Genomic DNA, 20,907 nt, shown 5'->3' with positions numbered 1-20,907 from the left:
TCTTTCAACAACAGCCACCCAGTGGAAGAATCTAGTGCCTAGGATTGACTGCAGAATCCTTAAGTAAATTTAGCTGTTTGTGCTAAAACTGTTTCATTCAGTATGAATTTCCTGCAGCGTCCACAAGATAGTGCTATCAGAACACTTTTTCTGCAAAAGCAGGTGACAGAAAAGCCTTGGTGGGTAGGTAGACATGCTGGAGTGTCTTCCAGGGACATGCTCACATAAGTAACAGTGGTGTTTGACTCCTGGGATGTTTCTGGTCACATGCACGGGGTAGGGGCTGATGGCCTATCTTGTTGCAGCATATTAGCCAAGGAGTCAGCAGAAGTGGCTGAAGAGCTGATCCAGCTGAAAGTGGTACATGGCCTGATGGTTGCTGTGGGGAACGTGGACCATGTGGCCAGCCAGAGACACACCAGTATCTCCCTGGAGGTGAGTATGGTGGTAGTTCTGCTCCCAGAGCACCTCAGCAAAAAGGCTTGTTCCACTGTGATGCTTTTTCCTAAGCATAGCAGACAGAGGTGTATCCACAAAGGCAGGAGTGATACTTCCTTCAGGAAAAAGCTGTATTTCCCCTCCTGTCTGCCTCCCTCCTGCTACCCACTGCACAGAGAGTGCTGGGAAGCCAATGTTAGCTCTCAGATCTCTGCTCCACCCCGAGGCTTGCTGTGGGTAGCAAGCACAGACAGAGCTAAGGGGCTAACTGACACTTTGCTTGGAGAAAGATATCGGCACAGAACTTTAAGCAGGGTCTTTTTCCTGCTTGGTGCTGAGTTGAGTTTTGACCTGCTTCAGCACAGCTCTAAAGGAAGTGGCCCAGGGACACACTGGCATGTGACAGGTTATCTGGAGCCACACCATCCATGCAGCACTACCCTCTGTACACACATTCACATCACTTCTCCCCACACACCAAATCTGTTTTCTTGCAGTATTTTGTCCACACGTTTCCCTTTGTGGAGGAGGCCGTAAAGAATGTACTAGGACACACACTGTTCCAGCACTTTATGGTAAACATACCTCCCTTTTGGGATTTATTAGCAGCCCTAGGACCTTGGTCTGTTTTGAAGATATGTAGGGACTCTTGCATAAGAGCCCACCACTAAAACAAGCCACACTTTCAGAAGTATTTACCTTCAGTCTCAGTGTTCAGGAAGAAAATTGCTCTGACTCAGCCTCAGGAGAGAGCAGAGAGGGATCTCACACTCCTGCTCCTTCTGTTACCGTGGAAAATTGGTGTCAAAGTGTGACTTAAAAGGGCCAATGAGGCAAGACCTGACTTGAGCTCCTCCAAAGCAGGTCCCTTCTGAACTCTAGCTCCAGGAGTGGATATGCAGATTAGTAAGCAGTGTTAGATCCAGGGAGGGAAGGTGGAACAAACAAGGGACTTCGTTCTTTGTACCCAGGCCCATCCTTACCCAAAAAAGCCACTGGGCAAGGCTGGATAATCCAAGCGTAGCAACACCTGAAGTGGAACAGAACGGCCCTGCTTTAGTCCAAACTAAGTAGGGCCTACCAGCCCTTTCACTCTGGCAGAGACACAAGTCAGCTTCACCAGTTCAGAGGCCCTCAAAGTGCTCAGCCCCACACTGCTCCCAGTACCTAAACTGTTGATCACAAAGTGCCCCAGCCTTGAGGAAGGGTGCTGTCTGGGCTAAAGTATCCCTTCTTTAGCTGCTTGTCTTCATCCCATTAAAATCCTAACTCCTCTGCTGCCTTTTCCAGGACAGCCCTGAGACCTGGTACACAAAAGTGAATCCAGTCCAGGCTGAAGAACTGGCCTCTAATACAGTAGACATCCCCAGAGACGTGGCAAGAATGCAGTCCCCAGGTAGGTGCAGAGCTGGGGGCACAGTCACTTAAATGACACCTTTGCAGGGGGAGAAGACAGCTCAGGAAGCAGAACAAAGTAGAGGTCTAGGGAAAAAGGGAGTAACCATAGGAAGATCCCTCTGTAATCTGATGTTTGTGTAGCTGCGTCCTGTGTTGCTGGACTCAGATCTCCCAGGGCTGTTCTGTCCTTTCAGAAACAAACCCTGAAGGGAGCTGAACAAACAGGCAACAGTAGGGCAGCAGCACATGCCTCCCATCTGTCCTTCCCCACCCTGCCTCTCTGCCTGCTCCTCTCCCAAGGACAGATTGTGTGGGGCCACCTGCACCCTGGCTGCACACAAAGGCCATGGCAGCATCTCTCTGCAACTGAGCTAGTGGCCAGTTTTGCAATTCTGCCCTCAAATACAGATTTTGGTGGGCTGCTGAACACATGTATTCTATGTGGCATGTTAGCCATGGGAAATGTACATGGAAAAATGCAAAGAGCCTGGCACTTCCTCAGAGCCTAAGGAAACTCCAGTGGTACAAGGAAGTCTCACAGGGTCCTTGCTACTTACCTGATATCATAAAAGCTGAGCCACTCACTACATGCTGAGCTTTGCTCAGGTGCAGTATAGGTACACTCTAAACCAGCTTCCCCCTTGCCAGGCAACTTCTACCCCTCAGGATCTCAAAATTAAGAGAAAAAAAATTGAGTGATTTATATGTAAACATTACAAGTGTAAAGACTTTAAAAAGAAACTTCATCCAAGAAATTAGCCTCTCTCTACACCACCACCCAGTCTTTAGAGGCTGTTAAACTTCACCAAAATCAGCAAGAAATACTTAATAAGATAAGAGGTAGTTAAATCCAGGAACATTTATTTATCAAACTTCTTAAAATACCAATTTTTTATAATTACATATAGACCATTTTCTTTCTAGAAAAGCCAGACTTGCAACAGTTTTGCAGTGTTTCAAGCACATCTGGAAAGGTTATATCTACACTGTAAGAACTATACATGTCTTTCTGCATCTTGGAGACCACCATTGTCACTAGCAAAGGGCGAGATGCTAGACACATCTAGCAGACTCCCAGAACCCTCTCCTCAGGCCTTGCAGGGGGTGTTTCTACCGCTCTGCTGCGTACCCCAATACCAGGCCATGAAGAGAAGCTGCCACGTCCACTGCCCTCAGGCACATGTGACCCACACTCTACCACATTTAAAACAGGAGTTATACAAAGCACTGACAAACATGCAAGACATACAGAAGACTGCTTGTGAACCAGGTTTTATTGTGTTCACTAAGGCCTCTGCCGGCTCATCTGTTTGCTGGCCTGCTCTTCCAGTTGCATGGCAGCCCCCAAGGCATCCAGCGTTTCTAGAAAGGAAAACAGTGACAGAGTGAGTGACCTGGAAGCTGAACTTCCCTGCCCAGCTGCCCCCCTCAGCAGCTTGTCAAGGGTCTGCAAGGGGGAAGAGAACCAGGCAGGAACTGCATCAAATTTTGCCTGGTCCCACAAAGCTCTTCAGCTGTACTTGTTCATTTCTACTCATCAGCAGTTTTAAGTCTGCAGTTCAAACTCAATGCCACTAATCCAGCCATCCCAGAGGGACAGATTTCCCTGGCCTATAAAATGGAGAGGATAAGCAGGGCATTTTCCTCTTGTCACCACCCCTCCATGGTGAAGGGACCAATATTGCTGCATTTGAGATGGGAGGGGTCAGTCAGGGCTGTTTAAGAAAAAAGGCACTGCTTCAGGTTAACAGTTTTCAGCCTTGTTAAGATATAAAGCCCTCACAGACCTGTTTTGGAGGCAAAGACCATGCCAGCTGTAATGGCACAAGTATTAGCCAAAGCCCAAATTATTGCTACAGTGGCAGAATGGTAGCAGTTAGCTGAGCAGCCTTCCCTGTCCTAGTCCAGCAGTCTGTGTACCTCACGCTGGCACTGTGGGTCAGCCAAACTCATACAGCTGCCTGTACGAGGCAGGTAGTGCTCAAGGAAGAGGGAGCTGACATCCTCCTGCACAGGGCTGGGAAATCTCCAGACTGGGGCAGAACTGAGCAGCTGGGGGCAGTTTTGTTGCACATGGATTAATGCCCTACACTAAGGCAAAGGCATGCCAAACACAGGAGCTGGCAGCCATGGCATCTCAGTATATGGCACTTGTGATAAGTGGATGGGTATTAAGGCCGACACCCATGAAATCCAGAGTAGAAACAGTGCACATATCTCTATGGATCCCTAGAACATGGCACTGGGATCTATTTCTCAAAGTCTGGTTTTGGCCAAGGCAAAAGGTAAACTATATAACCAAGTAGCCCAGCAGACTTCAGCTCATCTGTTCTTGGTGGATATTGCATTCTGCTCAAGGGAAGGCAGTTTTATATGGCCGTGCAAAGCAAGTAGAAGTTGCTAGCCAAAATTTCACTTTGGACAATACAGACAATAGGACATGTCAAAGCTGTCCCTGTGATCACCTAGGAAAATGATCTGAACCATAAAAGCTATGCACAAGGACTGTGTGCTCAAACCTGCACAGGTATACTGGTGTTACTTTCAGGACTTTGAAAAAAGATTAGTGATAGTGATCTTAAAAAAAAAAAATTAGTCAGGCACTAACATACCTCTGACACTAAGGAAGTTTCTTGAGCTCTCCTCTACAAAGTGGTTAGCTCTGCTCACAAAGGTCTCAAGATCATAGTCTGGTTGCTCCGTGATTCCCAAAAGGTAGTCAAGATCAGTCATCATTCTCTAAATTTACAAGGATAACAGTGATGAGAAATTGACTTTCTGGAAATTCAGTTAGTTTCTTCAAATCTGGCACACAGAGCTGAGCTTCTACAGACCAGTACCAGTCAGTGCTCACTAACAGCAAGCAGAGCTTGATAGTTAGAGGGCAAGGGGTACCAGCTGGCCACAAGGATTGAAATTCCCCAGTTTAACCAGTTGGGCAGGAAACCACAGGAAGGAGTTGACAGCATCTTGCAGTAACCGCCCACAGCCTACCCAGCAGCACTTGGCTCAGGCAAGGCAAGGTGCTATCAGCACAAATGCAGCCTGAGCTGGGATTGCCTCTTCCACATACCTGTCTCAGTTCTCTGAGCTGTTCTACAACCTTCTCCTCCCGTTCACTAATTTGAGTTATAGCCTCACGAAAATTGAACATGTGGCAAGAGATCTCTTCCTCCTCATCCTTGGAAAGCTGCAAGAAACAGCCCAAGTAAGCAAGTTGTTTCCAACTTTGAGATCTGTTCAGCCCCCTTCACACACATACATTGTACTGAAGACCCGAGCCTTCTCCACTGGTCTCCGTTTCCTCATTCTCAGTCTCCATCTGATTCTGTGTTTCACCACTTCCATTATGAGGGCTGAGCTCTTTCACTCTGCAACAAGATTTGTCACAAGCTCTCTTCCGGCAATCTCTGGCATCACAAAGCAGCTATTGCAGTTAATCCGTGCCCAGCAAGAAACATTCAGCTGCACTTAAGTTACACATTACCACCCCCAGAACAAGCTCACATGGGCAGAAACCCCTGAGCTGTGGGAAGGAAAGCCAAGCTGTTTGACTCCATGCCCAATCTAGGACCTCTCCTGCAGAGAAATGTCAAAGTACACAATGCTAATTCCCAGCAAAGCCTTTAACAAAAGCCACCTTCCCCATGTCAACTTGGTCTGTCATAACCAACTAAGGGAACTAAGTATGGAAAGAAAAGGAATGAGGCCGATTTCTCCCGGAGCCCCACTGTGCCAGAATAGGTCTATAACAAGGATAAAAGCCATGGCTGATGACATGATACTAGAGGCAGATGTCAAATACCAGCTGGGCATTTCATTCCAGTTACTAGCATCAACTTCGTATCTTCAGTGAGTTTCAACCTCCTTTCATAAAAAAGTTTGAATTTACCTTTTGCACTAGCAACGAACCCAGTGGGCCCAAGTCAAGACTAGAATCTTACTGAAGCCTCCTAAGTCAGATGTTGCATTTTGTCCTGTATTTTTCAGGTAGGCAGGAATGTCCACCAGAAGAAAAAAAAATGCAATTTCAATCCAGAACCACATTTGAGAATCTGTCAAGATTCACAGTGTTTCTGAATGCTTACAACAAGAATTACCATACATCCGTCTTTTCAGAGAGTGGAATGCTTTTCAAGAAGGAACCAAGCAGCCTTTTGTGAACTAAATTCAGGAAAGCTACCAAGCCTGAAATGTGCAAGTGTCATCATGTTAACATTGGACAAAAGTCATCTTTTTACTTCTTGCCTCACCAGAGAGGTGTAAAGGCATGTAAAGCAGAGACCGGTAGCCACTCACTGCTCTGCCACAGGGGTTCCAGGTATCAGCAAGACCCCCAGGGAAACCTGGGGCTCAGTCCCTGCAAGTCTACCTTGCCCTGCAGGTACCCACATCAACAACGGGGCACTCAAAGCACACTCCCATCATATGCTTAGAGGCATTTTTGTTCTCCAGGACCTTCAGATTTCACCCAAAGTCTCCAAGGTACCATACCCTATTAGTTTGTACCAAAGTCCACCACAAACACCAAGTGTGTTGTGCCATCTGTGGGGCCGTGTCAGGGACACATTCTTAGCACAACCTTATATATGGGACCCACAGTACTTAAAGCAAAGGGCATGGAGGCAACCATTCAGGCCAGGGTAAGCTCCCTACAAGAAACAAGGCAGTCTAACGTTTACCATGAGACACAACAGTCTAAAGTTTAGCATGAGAGACAACTCCTCTGCAGAAAGGGGACATTAGTCATTGATTTATACACTTTCTATTGTCTCACACAGAGAACACTCAGGTTAGTTTCATAAGACAGCACTAAGATACTTGCTTCTAACAAACAATCTCCAGATTGCCATTACAAGCAATAACAAGAGAACTTGATATTCCAAAGGTCAGAAGAAAAGCAGCCACAACACCTTTTCCAACAGTAGAATCCCCAGGTGAGAAAGGCTGTTACCTGTCAGCGTATCTCAGTGTGTTTAAGGTGTACTCACACGAACCCATGCCTGGAGAAATCATTGCTATCTGCAAACAGAACAGAAGACCTCAGTGACTCCCACACCTGAATTTTGCTCATGTTAGTGCTCAGCAGGCAGCTGGGACATGCTGGGGCAAAGGGTCAAAGTTCAGACATTCTGTCAAGTCCATTTTTCTTCATAGCTTGTGACACCTGCCACTGGCCCTGCATCCAGCTTCCCACTGGCTTTGTGCACACCCACTGCACTGCACCCTCCAGAGGAAGCAAAGCTGTTTGAGGGCTCTCCTGTAGATTCACTATACTAAAGTGACTTCTGTAGCCCTGCTTCTACTGGAGCTGGGCACAGCTCACTGGGTTTTGATCTCAGTCACATGGGTGACACCATGGGTGTATGTTTGGGGTTTTTTTGCAGAGAACTGAAGCTTTCTGACTACAAAGCCCCCTTACTCTAGAAGAGCACACAGCTATTTGGTCAAATTGCAGAAGCCATAAGCAGTGTGTGTTTGTGCCATGTGCATACTCACCATACAGGTCCTTGAATTTGTTCCTATGAAAGAATCTCTTAGCACCTGGGTCAGCTTGCTCTCCCGAAAAGGAGTGTGAGATTTGTTCTGCCCTAAAGCTCGGATGCATTCCTAAGAAAAGACAAGTCTTGTGAATGCAATACCTGCATCTCTTCTCCTGCAGCTCTACAAGCTATCAACCACCAGTTGTAACAAACCCAACAGACTGGAGAATCATTATCTTCATTGCTCTGTGATTCACAGCCTTTTAAATATACTCCAGGTATTTGACTGTCACAGGACAGCTGGTATATACATCATATGCCAAAAAAACCAACCCCAAACAAAAAACCCACACACAGCCACCCCACAAGAAAACAGCCAAAACCAACACAACATGAACGAAGTTTGAAATGCCTGAACTGATGTCTGGCCTGACAAGACTGCGCTGCTTTCCTGAAACCATTCTAAATGGAAGCATACACCATTTTCAGAGTTGTTAATATACTAAACTAGGATCTTTTTGGCCGTTGTTTGCCCTTCCACTGGAAAGAAACAGTACAAATAACCCCAGAACTGAACTGAATCCACATTGGTTAGCACTATTTGCTCCCTGAGCTATAACTCACCTTCAAAGCCAACAAGCTCTTATTGATTTCTGCGCCTTCCATTCGTGTCTGCCGATCAGCACTACATGTGTCTGCGCCCCTCTCATTTCCTGCCAGATCCACCAAGGAAAATTTGCCAATCAGTTTCCCTCTTCGGCGTAGGATGATTTGGAAGCAGGCATGTGACCGTGAAGAGCTAGCATTTGCAAAAGTTTGCCCAGATGTCCTACAACAAAGATACAAACGAGGTTAGAACCATGTCACAGAAGAGACAACAAGTCCCAACAGCACTAGACAAGACCAGCAGCCATTCAAATAAGTTGTTTAACCTCCCAGGTTTTATCCCAGACATTAATACTTCAAGTCAGCATGAACTATGGAATTCCCTCCAGTATACGAGCACAGAAGAACTGCTGAGAGAAATAAATCTTTACATCTGGGGTGCAGGTATCTAAGTCTATTTAAGCTGCCTGGCTCAACTCCAGCAGCCTGCACGGGAGTGCTTGTCTGACTGCTAATGCCTTACACGCATTTGGAGCTGGAAGACACACCTTCAGTGCTGCATCTCCCTGCCTCAGAGCAGGCCACATGTCATTTTCCTAATGCATCTGCCATTACACAATAAGCTCAGCCAAGCTCCCACACTAAACAGCATTAGCTGTGCAAGCACATTACAATCATGGTAAATCCCCTTCTCCAGCCAAGCTGGCTTGGCACTTTACCTCTGCTGTGCAACTGCACCTGCCCCATTGCTGCAAGGCACAGACTGGAGACTTAAAAGTTACCATAAACCTCCCTATGACCTTTATTGTCATTTATTCCCCGAGAAAGCTGGCAAGGTCACTGTCCTGCCTGCACCCCTTCTGCTGGGGCAAAGGGAGAGTGGGAGGTTGTCCTAAGGTGAGGCAGGAGTCTGAAATGTTAAACAGTTCTTGGCTGACTTGCAGCCACAACAGCATACACAGCAGAGCACTGAGTGAGCTTTCAGGATGTGCACTTCTGCTCATGCAGTGCAATACAGAAGCCAAGGAGCTCTTATTATGCCTGGAAATGTTTCCATAGCAGTTGCAACTTAACTGAGACAGATAAGACTTGGTAATACAGATTTCAGCTCCTGATTAAAGATGCCCGTACAATAGCAGAGTTGCCCCAACAACAGCCTTTCTGCCAGGATGAGCCAGGTTTCTGGCTGTCCTTTCGCACCTGCTTTTAAGGATTCTTTAGACAAAGATCCCCAAATGACAATGCAACATTTCTGTTGCTATTGGAATAGCTCATATGGCCTGCAGCTAAGCCAAAGCATTTTTGGAACAGTAGGCTGATACTGGCTGCTCTTCCTTGATCTTACAATCTTCCTGTAAAGCAGCTGGTACTTCTAGAAAGTAGCTAGACTGCTCAGTTCAGCTGTGGCAACAGGGCTGCCAACTCCTCAGAGAGTTATCTGGGGACATACGAACTGTGACCTTCTCTATGGAAGGCAGGCTAACCCATCCCTGCTAACCCTTTGTTCTGTAAGCACCTTCCTGTACTCCGGCAGAGGTAGAGCTCAGTGCCTGTCTATGAGTCTGAAGGACAAGCTTCTGTAAGTCTCAAAGCACCAGCTATAGGCATTACATATTTTTCTAGACATGGAGATACAACAGGACATGACTTATTGGTTTTAAGGCACCAAACCTGCAGGCACTGCCCATCTCAATCATTCTGATGACATCCTCCGCACAGCCAACTTGTCTCTCTTGAAGACCAACAACCTGGACCTGCTGCTTGCCATCCTCCAGGACTCGAAGCTTTGCCTTCTTATTCAAGAGGTCAAATACCTATATTTAGGCAACAAGACTGAGGCAAATCTGAACAAAGTCTCCTTGTAAGTATTTGGCACTGTCTTTCAAGAAGGTTATATAGGAACAGAACCTTTAACACAGCCTTCCAATCCAATTTCAAACCCACCAAGAGCAACAGACTATTTATATTCAGAACTATATTCACCCACACCTTACCTTTCCATTGTATATTTCAAAGAAGGTCACATAGACTTCCAGGTCCTGATTCCTGTACCTGGGCTGGTTTAGGAGGAGGAAGACATCTTGTGCTAGTGAAGAAAGGCAGAAGTTTAGTTAACTCCTAATTGCCATTTGATCTGCTTTCAAATATTGCATAGCCATGAGGTGGCGTCTGGCAGCTGAATGACAGCCATCCTAAACAACTGCTAGTGCAACAATTAGTGCTCTACAACCACCTGAAGAACAGTTTCAGCAGTATCCTTAGCCAGAGAGTGAAAACACAGCGGGATACAGAAGTTTTTACTGCTAATGTCACCTGCAGACAGCAATCTTTACTGATCTGGGTGGGTCTGCTATCCTTTTGGACAGGCCTGAAAGTCATGTATTTGTTCCAAGTGCTTCGTGCTCAGGGATGCACAGTTTCTAGGCTTTCTGTGTTTGCATTGCTGCTGCTTAGAGACAATACACCAGATTCATTGACCCTCTGGCTGGAGCCAGCACAGCTTTTCACAATCAGGCTTCAGGCTTTGAGCTGAGAAACAAAGACTCTACTTCAGGGCCAGTCATAACTAATTTTCAGAGAGCAGCAGTTACTCTTGTTTCAGCTGCCTTGCTACACAGACTAGTTTCACAAGATGCCTTTCTAAAGAGAAGGTAGAAGAGGTCAGGGTTCATGGTGCTTTTTAGGCATCGTATCAAGGAGGGGCTTCTAAGCATCAGTTTTCTGAAATAATTTTGTATGTGCTAGATTTTTGTGCATCTAACATTTACAGGAAGAAACATAACATACATTCATTCATATGCTTTCTGGATAACAAGCTTTATATCAGAAATGGGTAAGGTAAGGTTGTACTGCATTCAAGTTGACTATTTCCAAACACCACCCTTGGTCTGAGACAAAAGCAAAGCAGAATTAAAATTCAATGTTTCAGCCCAGCAAATGCCAGACTAGAAAATGTGTCATCTCTCCTTCAAAAACAAAACTTCTAGTGAGTTTAGCGTGAATCTAGAAACTTTCAGACTGGATGGAAAATATTTTGTGAAACTGAATTAAAAAAAAAAAAAAATCATACCTCCCATAACAAACACCACTACTTTTTACTGAAAACAAATACTCTATGTATCTTTTACTGGAAACAAACCAGACAAACCCAGAATTTCTATTTAAGAAAAACAAGCCCTAATTTGCTATCTAAGGAAGAATCGGCTTACATGTAAAAGCATATATGCCCTTTGAGGCATTCTGTGCTCTCCCAGAGAAGTCTCCACCCATAGTCTGCGAAGAGAAAAGGCCAGAAATAAGGTGTGGTACAAACAAGTCTGGCTATCTGATTTTAGTCTTAAGAACATACTTGGAAGTTATATATATATATAGTTTCAATGTCAGCAAGATGATTAGAACACGTTGCAAATCAAGATAAAATTAATTTTCTGCTTCCCCATCAGTTCAGAAGGATCTGGACTATGCAGAGCAACAGCTGAATGGCTGTAAGGCCCTGCAGTGCAGCCAAAGCAGTTGTTCCCTTGAAGGGGAAAAACACACGGCCTTGACAGTGCAACCAAATAGCCTTTGGTCAGAGGAAGAGCCTCATTTTTTAGGCCACAGGTTGAGTAATGTTTTCACTGCTACTTGCAAAAGCTCACGTGTGATACCAAAACACAAACTTCTAGAGCAGGCAATACCTTTAACTCTTCTGACCAAGTTATCTTTAATTCCAAGAAAGTGTTCAGTTGGTGACTTGCTCTACTATTTTCATGTGAAACAGTGCCAATTATTTAAAACATGGCTCAATCTCATAACACATTCTCAATCTACCAGAGTTTAATATGCAGCACTCCAGTTTCAAGGTACAGCTATTGTCCTTGCCCTAGGTCCACACCCTCGGATCAGGAAGGGGAAGTAGCTTCATTGCCTGTGATTTTAGTACCTCACAGCTGGATTCCTGTAACAGAATGCACAGATGAGCAGGTTTGCCCATTCCAGTGCAGTGGAGGCAGCCTATGTCCAAACTTCCAAATTTCTTTCTGGATTACTGGAAGAGGCCTACAGCTCACCACATATCGCTAATCGTAGCCTGAAACTCGCCTCTAACGCCACAATTGCAGCAATTGTCTGAGAACTCAAACTGACAGGTTAGCCTTGTCCAGTTCAGAGCACTGTGGTTTGTGGTAAAGGCTTCTTCCAGAACAAGAAGATTTGACTCCACTGTCATGCTGAGGGAAAAGAGTTTCCCACTTTCCTTCCCTATAGTTTCAGGAAGAAGTAGTTTAAGACACAGTTGTTGAAAATTTAGAACAGATCACCTTTGAGGCAGAAAACATAATTTTCAGGTCTCTTGAAACTGCAACTGGTAGACTAGGAAGAGTGATTAAAAAGTGAACACTAATTTGTCCACCTCACAAATAATATTAGATCATTTAAATGTTTACATGCAACAAGAGACTGTTTTTTAGAATTCTAAAAGATCTCTGGAATGCTGCCAAGCTCAAAACACAGACTTTGTCTGAGATGTAGGCAAATAGCCCCACTTTGCAGACTCGAGTTAGGCAGTGGCAACTGTTTGAGGCAAGAAATAGCCATGGCCAACACTGACCTGCCAGGACATCCTAAGTCTTTAAAAAGTCAGCTACAGGGTAATTTTAGTACAATTTTCCTCATAACCTCAGAGGAAAACCACTAATACCTAAAACTACAGAAGAAGATAAAACAACTGACAAAGTATTAGCTTTAAAGACAATAAAACCAAGATCCAAACTCCTTAACGCAAACCTACTCATTATCAACATCAAGCAGCTTTAAAATACTTCAAAGCTAGAAAATTTGAGACCTTGGCAAAAAAACAACTTACATGTGTCTTGCCACTGCCTGTCTGGCCATATGCAAAACATGTTGCCTTGCCACCCTCAAAGATGGTCTCTACAAGAGGTCTAGCAGTGAACCTGGATATTCAGAAGGCAAAAGATAGTTAAGGCAAGCATTTCACACCCTGCTTCATCAGTTTTCCTAAAAATAAAACAAACAAAAAAAAAACCAAATAAAGACATCCTTAGGAAATCAGCAAGGCCACATGAAAAATAAGCTTTAGACTTTGAGTCCTTTGGTTTCCTCCAAAAAGGATTTTAATCTTTATTTCAGGTAGCAGTTTCTTTAAGTCAGGATGCCATCTAGCCATAGTTCCATGCTTTTATCTTGCAAGTTGTTCCCAGGAGAAGTAAAGCCTTACCTGTATACCATTTCATTAGAAGAGGATTCATCAAATGAAAAGTCAAATCTAAATGCTTGGGTTTCAAGGTATTTAGTTAGGTCCACTTTCTGCTTTGGCTCATGCACCAGCAGGACACACTTGCTGGGAACAGTAATCACATCGCATTCCTTTTTTAGCAGTTCTGTTGACAGAAGAGACCCTCAGTTTTAACAAGAATAAGTAACATCAAACTGCTCCAAGACAGAGCTGTTTCAGCAGTACACTCACCTTGTTTATTGAGAGGGCGCTTCCTTACACAGACACAAATCCTATGTTCTTCTATCTAAAAGTAAGAAGATAGTAATTATTACCCAGTTACACTCACACTTAGTATTACAGAGAGACAATCCTCCCTCACATCTACTTTTCTATATGCCCAGAGTTGCCTCTGCTACTGATCAGACTCACTCATGCAGGGGTTTAAGTCTTAAAGTACATTCAGTGCAATAGAAACATTACCAAAAAAATGTACCCTTAAGTTACCTTTACACAGCATACTCCAACACAGCAGGTGGGAATGCTGCTATGCTATAGAAACTGTCCCAAATATTTGGTATCTGAATGAGTAAAAAGTTTAGTCCTCAGCCAGTTTTCTAACAAAATCTGTGATATTAATACTGCAACTACAGTACTTAATGACTTACATATCTTTTTTTTTATAGGATACTTTTTACAGGGCAATAGCCCATTCTAACTCATGCCTATACCTAGAACAAGCTGAGCTGCTACATAATAGGCTCTTCCATTTACAAGCTCTGAAAACCTGATGTTACCATGCAAATCATTGCATGATAATTATCAAAGTGCAAGCCCTTCACTAGGGATATATGCTAAGTAACACAAGGCAGCTTAGCCCTAAATAGGGGACCCCACATATACCACCAGGTGCCTCAAGATCACAATACGCTCAGAGGAGTTCCAGGATGCAGCGATGCACTAAATTGCCTGTATGCTAAAATCTTCAATACCAAACCAAGACATCTGTCTATCGGCTGCAGTTGGTAGCCTCGGTATTTACTTACGGGGTCAGTTATAGACAGAGGCTGGCAGTCTAAAGTTGCTCTGAATTCCTTGATCATCCGTGCAAATTCCCAGTTTGGACAGCTGCTGTCAAACTCCTGAATAAAAAAAAAACAGGGATGTGAAGGTCATTAACCTGTTACAGGAAGGAAAAAAAAAAAAAGCCCAAGAGCATTCTAAACTACCCGATGTATACAATTAGAAATGTTTCACAAGACTCAGAACTTGTGTTGTAGAGTACTCCACCTGTGCACGTTTTGCCTTGTTTTCATTATTTTGAGCTCTCTTTTCTTCTCTCTTGCTTTTTGTTTTCTCCATCCCTTTTGCCATGTTAGATCTTCTCCGAACTAGATAAAATAAAAACATTTCCTTGGATTTAATCTTCATACTAGGTTTTAAACAAAAAGCAAATATTTTCACTTTTCCAGGTTGCTGACAGACTAACTTATACAGGAAATGATCATCTTGCAGCAAGATGGTTGTTAATTTTGCAGCACATCCTTCTCAAACCAGATGTACCTACCACAAACTGCCTCAGAAGCTAGGTTACCGCTCTAAAGTGAAGGCAGCATTTCTGAGGCAATACCACTCTAACAGAATTATACATCTGTAATTAAAAAAAATACTCAAGATATTCCATCATACTGCCAAAACCACCTTTTCAAAGCTTTCGTTTCGGAGTATACAAAGCACCAACCATGCGGTGATGCATTGCTGACTGGCGAGTCAGTTCTTACCCACTGCTCCCTGGTACCTGGGCTCACTGAAGAGTTTGTTTTAGTAGGAGGCTGATGATCCTCCGTGTTTCCATTTGTCAGGGGGGCTTGCGAAGCACAGCTCAGCCGGCTAGTCCTGGTTCGGCCAACTGCACAGAGAAGCCAGACCAAAACCAATAATCAGATCCCAAAGATCAAGAACAGTTTTGTAATTTGTAAAGCCTCACAGACCACAGGCATTACCCTACTCTGTTCCTGAATCAGGGGAAAGAACTAACTAAAACCTGTGGTAAACTTGCAAATAAATTTTAGCCATTTGTCAATCACCAACTTTTATTCAAAGCTACAAATCAAGGCCACACCAACAAGAACTTAGTATCAAACCTCTTAAATTAATGTCTTTGCAGAACTTAATACACAGGCATAGCCTTACTTATCCATAGGGTAAGTCTGCCAAAGATAAACAGCTCCAGTTTCATAATTCAAATAGGCTCAAATTCTTGCTTTACTCAGCCCACAGAGCTAAAACTACCACCAGTAGAGTTACAGAGTGTGTTGTCAGTAGTATTAAGGCACTTCTCTTCCCACTCTAGCCCTGTGAACACAACTCTGTGCCGTTAAGCAGGTACCACATCCACCCACACGTACAACCACAGCTCTCTGGCTAATAAAGCACATCATTCAACACTTTTTCCAAAGGCCTTTGAGAACCCTGCAAGTTGGAGCCTTGGATATTTACATAGTGGCAGACCTCTAGGTCTCTCTTGTTTTATATATGAGGGAACAGAAGTTGCTCTCCTCCTGGGATTTGCAATTTACCTAGTTAAATGCAAACAAAGCATCTTGCTTCATAGTAAGAATTCACAGGGTTCTTTGGACACTCACCAGGAAGTGATGAATTGTTTCTGGTTTGTGTAGGAGCACAGGAATCCACCCCCATCTCATTTTCCTGGAGGCTGCACTGAGATTCTGTGATAACTGACATCCTGGAATGGCCACGACCAGCTTTGAAAACAAAAATTCAAGGTCAGCACCATGCCTCAGACACTCAGACATTCGCAAATAATCAAGTGTTCACAAAGTGCAGAAGGTGCGGTTAAAAGGACCGTTTCTAGATCTTGGATGCGTTAGCAAAGTGCACAACAAAGCAACGCAGGTGGGTGAAGGATAATCATTAAATAACCCACTACAGAAAAACAAACCATTCATTCCAGACTTGCAGTTCCAGTGACTTTCTTTCCGATACCATCACAAAATTGCTAATATGGCAGTTCCAGAACCTTAATGCCTCCGAAGGAGGAAGTTACAAGTCAGGGGAAATCCTCTGAAGCTTCACACCTGCAGGTGTGAATTAACTATCTGAGGGAGACAGCAGTACCACAGACTGGTAACTAGTCATGGGCAGCATCGCTCCCCTCATCGCAGCGCCCACGCACAGACGGCATGTGTGGTACACAGTGGACTGGGAGCTTGACAACACTAAATTCAGCTAAATATTTATATAATCACAACAGTAAATCTTTGGGAAAGATCCTTTCACTGTCACACACCAAGGTATTTCTTTCACTGAGACCAAGTCCATCGCAAAGCTTCCTGGGGAAGGGATTGGAACGTGCATGTCACGAGAAAAAGCAAATGCAATACTAAAAAAAAAAAAGTAGTGTGATATTCCAGCTAGAACTACCTTCACCTCTGGCAATTTATCCATAACTAATCACTGGGATTTTAAAGGACACCAGATCTCTGTCATACCAAGGATTAATTTCAGTTCCGGATCAAAACCCTTAGAAACATTCCCACGAAATTCTTATCTGTTAACTTTACCTGGAATCATAGAATCACAGAACAATTGAGGTTGGAAAAGACCCTTGGGATCATCAAGTCCAACCATTGACCCTACACTACACGTTCACCCCTAAACCACATCACCCAACACCCCATCTAAGCGACACTTGAACACATCCAGGGATGGCGACTCAACCCCCTCCCTGGGCAGTCTGTTCCAGGGTCTGACCACTCTTTCCTTGAAGAATTTCTTCCTAATGTCCAGCCTAAACTTGCCCTGTTGCAACTTGAAACGATTCCCCCTGGTTCTGTCCCTAATAACCTGTGAGAAGAGACCAGCACCAACCTCTCTACAATGTCCTTTCAAGTAATTGTAGAGCAATCTTCTGCTCAAGTGCAGAGACATTAGTTGTCACTGCTGCAACTTTAGGAATAAAAAGCATCAGTTTCATTATACTCAGAGATGGCGTTTTATTCCATTTGGTTTTGTCACACATGCCCACACCTGATCTCATCTCAGACTCAGCAGCACTTTTCCTGCAAATGCTAGTGCTCCTGGGCTGGAGAACTCGCTGCATCTAAATGAGTTTGAGTCAAGTGATTCTTATACATGAGGCTACTCAACATCCTCCAAAATTCTTATTGATTCTAAGGACTGAGGCAATAGCTGTTCCTTAATTTATTCTGAAAGCACTGCTTCTGCTTCTCTCACTTCTCTGAGTAAGATGGAGACAGACACCCCCTGATCTTCTTTAATTTGTTTAGTCTAAGAACAAAAACCTGAAGCCAATGTTAGCTTTCTAACTGATGTAGTGCAGAGTTTGCAATAGGATAGATATTCTCTGACACTTGCAGGGTTTAGCCAGTTATAACAGGCAATATTTGAGAAATACAGAAACCACTTTCACTCTTGTACTCTGAGCAGGTTTGCAGGAACAAGATCATGCCAGTAAGAACAGATATTTCAGATCTTCAACTAGATTCTATACATCAGGAAAGCTGTGACCTCTGTGAGGACATTTTTCCAGTAAATCAGTGACTGGATTACACCACCTTTATTCTTCCAGCTGGCTCTACAGCTCCGTTAACTGGCATGTCTGGAGACAGTCACAAATTCATCACATTATTTTGCTTGCTAGTTCACAAAATTTGTGGAGAGTTCTCCGGATTTGAGGAAGATCAGGATGCTCTAGTACAGAACAACTTTTAACACAAACTTCTGGGACTACTCCTGCCTCTCCAATGCAAAGGGATTTTGCACTGTTGTCTTCTGATATCAGCTTCTATGTCTTGTATTGCGTACAAGACAAGGCCAGACAAGCCCAGACATCTTATTTATAGCTCAGTTACACAAAAAAGTACAAGTACAACAAGTACAACTTTAAGAGAATCATTAAATTAGCAACCATTCAACCTCAGCTCACACAAATGTACAACAAATAGACCTGTAATGCTGCCACTTGCAATTCAAAAAGCTGAAAGAGTCAAATGAACTAAAAGAAGGTAGAAAGCAGGGGCGTTCTCCAACTCCTGACACCTCAAGAAAAACAATCCCTTTGCAATCCCGCACTGACATCTCTACCTTCTCTTCGGCTTTGCTCAGAATGTTGCGTTGACATACGTGTACTGAGCTATGGCACACCAGCTGGCACTTCGGCTGCTGGGTCTGAGACCTCTCCAAGGACAAAGCTCTAGTTATTTTCTAGGCTGACAATTTGAAGACATCCATTTGTCACCGTTATTTCTTTCTTGCTCTTTCCACTTTCATTTTGACGCTTCAAATCTTAATAATTGCCACTTAACCTTTTACTTTGCATTTGAAAAACTCCATACAAAACTTAAAAATTCACTGCAAAAGTAACTGCCCAGTGACATTTAAAGCGCTATCAAGGAATAACGACATCAGCACTGCAGGAAAGGGCAACATGTCAACAAACCCCAGGTCACAGTAACAGGACAGCAGTCTTATAGCAAAATTTCTGCACTCAAGAGTCCAGCATGGTGGTATGAAATGCTGTGTTCCTTATTAGCATTGCCTGAATGAACAGACTTACAAGGCACTGAAGTAGAATATTATGGCTACAATGAAAGACCATCACTGTTTCACAGGAATATAAAAGAGAAAAGAACATTTTTCTCACCTTCTCGTGGAGCAGGAATTTTTGAAAGTGTTGTTCTGCGCTTCTGTTTCTGAAAAACAATGAGTGTTCCAAGTAATCAGAGTAAGCTGCACTTCAAGATAACATCAATACAACAAGATTTTTCTGACCAAAGTCTAACTATGAGACAGAAAAGATAAATTAGAGACCTCAAACTTGAAGGCTGAGGGCATTATAATAAGACCTACGGTGTTGACATTTTAGTACCTTCGGAGAGACTAAATCACTTTAAAGCACTTACCTGTACTGTTACATTCTCTTGCAAAGGAAGATTCTCTTTCACATCTGCGGTAGGTAGTTCTTCGGACAACTGAGGATTTATTGTCATTACATCATCAATATCAATCTACAAGAGCAAAGGCAGGATTTTACAGGGTAGAATACTGCTGTAACTACTTACAGCTTTTTTTTTTTTAACCTTGACTTTCAGTATAGGCAAACGAACTTGACCCACTGCCTGCCAAATGTTAAGTTAAAATTGCCTGGAAGGGCAAGACAGTAGTTCACGTTCCGTTTGAGTAGTCTCATATATCCAAATGCGGTAGAAGAAACGTGCTAATTAAGACATTTACCCTCGCCTGCCAAAGCATCACACAGCTCTGCAGGTACCATAGAACACTTCTGAAGAGATAGACAAAGCACATTTGGCATCAACTGCTTTAATCTCTTACTGCTAATCTTAGTAAATCTCAGCAGCTCTGTGACTTCTGTGCTAGGAGAGCATTAAGCATTTACTGTGCGATTGTGCTTACTGAAATAAACGTCAAAGATCTGCTTAGACTTTGGGAAATAAAGGATTCAGCATTTAATCCACGAGTCATTCATCTGCATTTTAACTTGCTGTTGCAAGCGATTTCACCTAGGGCCAGCTCCTGCCTGACCATTCGGTGAGATCATAATCCTGCCTTCAGTGCATCCTGCGGCAGGGCAGGGGGAGTGATGCGGGGCCGGCAGCCAAGGGCAGACTCAAGCACACAAGTCAGCAGCAGCTCGGGTCAGTTTTCAAACCTCACCCTGCAGAGGAGGGTGAAAGCCTGTGTATGCAAAAACTCTGGTATTGCAGCAGCTTGTGCAGGATTTCACCACAGCAAAGCAACACAAGTACCCCTCCAGAAAGTTCTTGAGTTGTCTATTAACTTTTAAATTACTTAAGTAAGTCCATAAAAAGAGCAAAATCGAGGTGAGCCTCTGTTAAATGTGGGGGTAGGACATTCTAACAGAAGTAATCTATAAAGTTTGATTTATAAGGCTTCTCTGAGTATCTAACTGGAAAATGAATTAGCTTAAATATATGTAAGCATAGACAGTATAATAAACAAGTATATGTGCACAGTGTATAAGTGTATAAAGAAAAATGCTGGATTTTGAAGCACCTTCACAAATATTTGGTATGATAACACATGTAATTTAGCCAGCAATTACACCTGATTTAGAACATTTTGCATATTTGAATGCATTATGCACATAAACAGTATAAGATCCCATTTCAAAGAACCAAGCAATGGCAACTTTAATATTTTAACTACGATCTAGAGCACTTATATTTCCAGAGAAAGCACCAGGACAAGCACGTTCGCTCAGTTACCAAAGAAGATTTTGCTAAGTGTCGGGATTTCAGCCACGTCGACCTCAAATGCCCCAGACTCCACTCTCTGACCCCTCTCAGACAGCGTTAATTCTATACCGGCGCAGAGATGCAGGAAATCAAGCTCGGACCTCTTCACATGGGCCTTTATTAGCAACACGCCAAGTCTTAAGGGAAGCCTGAAGGCCACTGTTAAAGACAGCAAAAGCCAAGGACAGGCCCCAGGGATGGGAAACCCGAGAGTTCAGGCCTTCAAAAATCAACAGCCAAGGCTGACAGCCCTGTTTCGGTACTGCTCCACTGAGAACGTCACCCCTTACCTTTATGCGCTTACTTCATCAGGTTAATTACACGTAACGTTAAAAGAAGCACAGGGCCGGGCCCGCTGGAAGGGCGCAGGGAAAGCACCAGGGAGCGGCGCAGGGCCCGGGCACGCCTCGCAACCCTCCGGCCTCCCAGGGCGAAGGCCGCAGCC

At 43.8% G+C, this 20,907-nt stretch overlaps 1 protein-coding gene across 1 annotated transcript; it reads right to left on the bottom strand.

Moving 5' to 3' along the window:
• Window positions 1–3,121: 3,121 nt before the first annotated feature.
• Window positions 3,122–19,191, bottom strand: KIF2C (kinesin family member 2C). Its single transcript, XM_009868418.1, has 18 exons — window positions 19,089–19,191; window positions 18,830–18,878; window positions 15,789–15,908; window positions 14,434–14,534; window positions 14,190–14,285; window positions 13,396–13,450; window positions 13,147–13,309; window positions 12,772–12,862; window positions 11,135–11,198; window positions 9,920–10,011; window positions 9,597–9,739; window positions 7,944–8,148; window positions 7,336–7,446; window positions 6,791–6,858; window positions 5,099–5,207; window positions 4,910–5,026; window positions 4,449–4,575; window positions 3,122–3,198 (listed from the first exon to the last, which is right to left on the bottom strand). The coding sequence occupies exons 1-18, from the start codon at window positions 19,173–19,175 to the stop codon at window positions 3,122–3,124; spliced, it is 1,875 nt and encodes a 624-aa protein (XP_009866720.1). The 5' UTR covers window positions 19,176–19,191.
• Between the last annotated feature and the right edge of the window lie 1,716 nt (window positions 19,192–20,907).

This window comes from Apaloderma vittatum, unplaced genomic scaffold (assembly GCF_000703405.1).
Source record: "Apaloderma vittatum isolate BGI_N311 unplaced genomic scaffold, ASM70340v1 scaffold21694, whole genome shotgun sequence".
Taxonomy (NCBI): domain Eukaryota; kingdom Metazoa; phylum Chordata; class Aves; order Trogoniformes; family Trogonidae; genus Apaloderma; species Apaloderma vittatum.
The sequence above is the reverse complement of the archived record's forward strand: the minus strand, read 5'-3'. Positions and strand labels throughout refer to the sequence as shown.

What these genes read in the sequence shown, in the direction of transcription:
- KIF2C (XM_009868418.1), bottom strand. Translation starts at nt 19,175, where the DNA reads ATGACAATAAATCCTCAGTTGTCCGAAGAACTACCTACCGCAGATGTG. An exon ending in TTGAAATATACAATGGAAAG is followed by an intron (nt 9,740 to 9,919) that starts GTAAGGTGTGGG and finishes GCCTAAATATAG; the next exon opens with GTATTTGACCTCTTGAATAA. An exon ending in CAAATTCAAGGACCTGTATG is followed by an intron (nt 6,859 to 7,335) that starts GTGAGTATGCAC and finishes TTCTGTTTGCAG; the next exon opens with ATAGCAATGATTTCTCCAGG.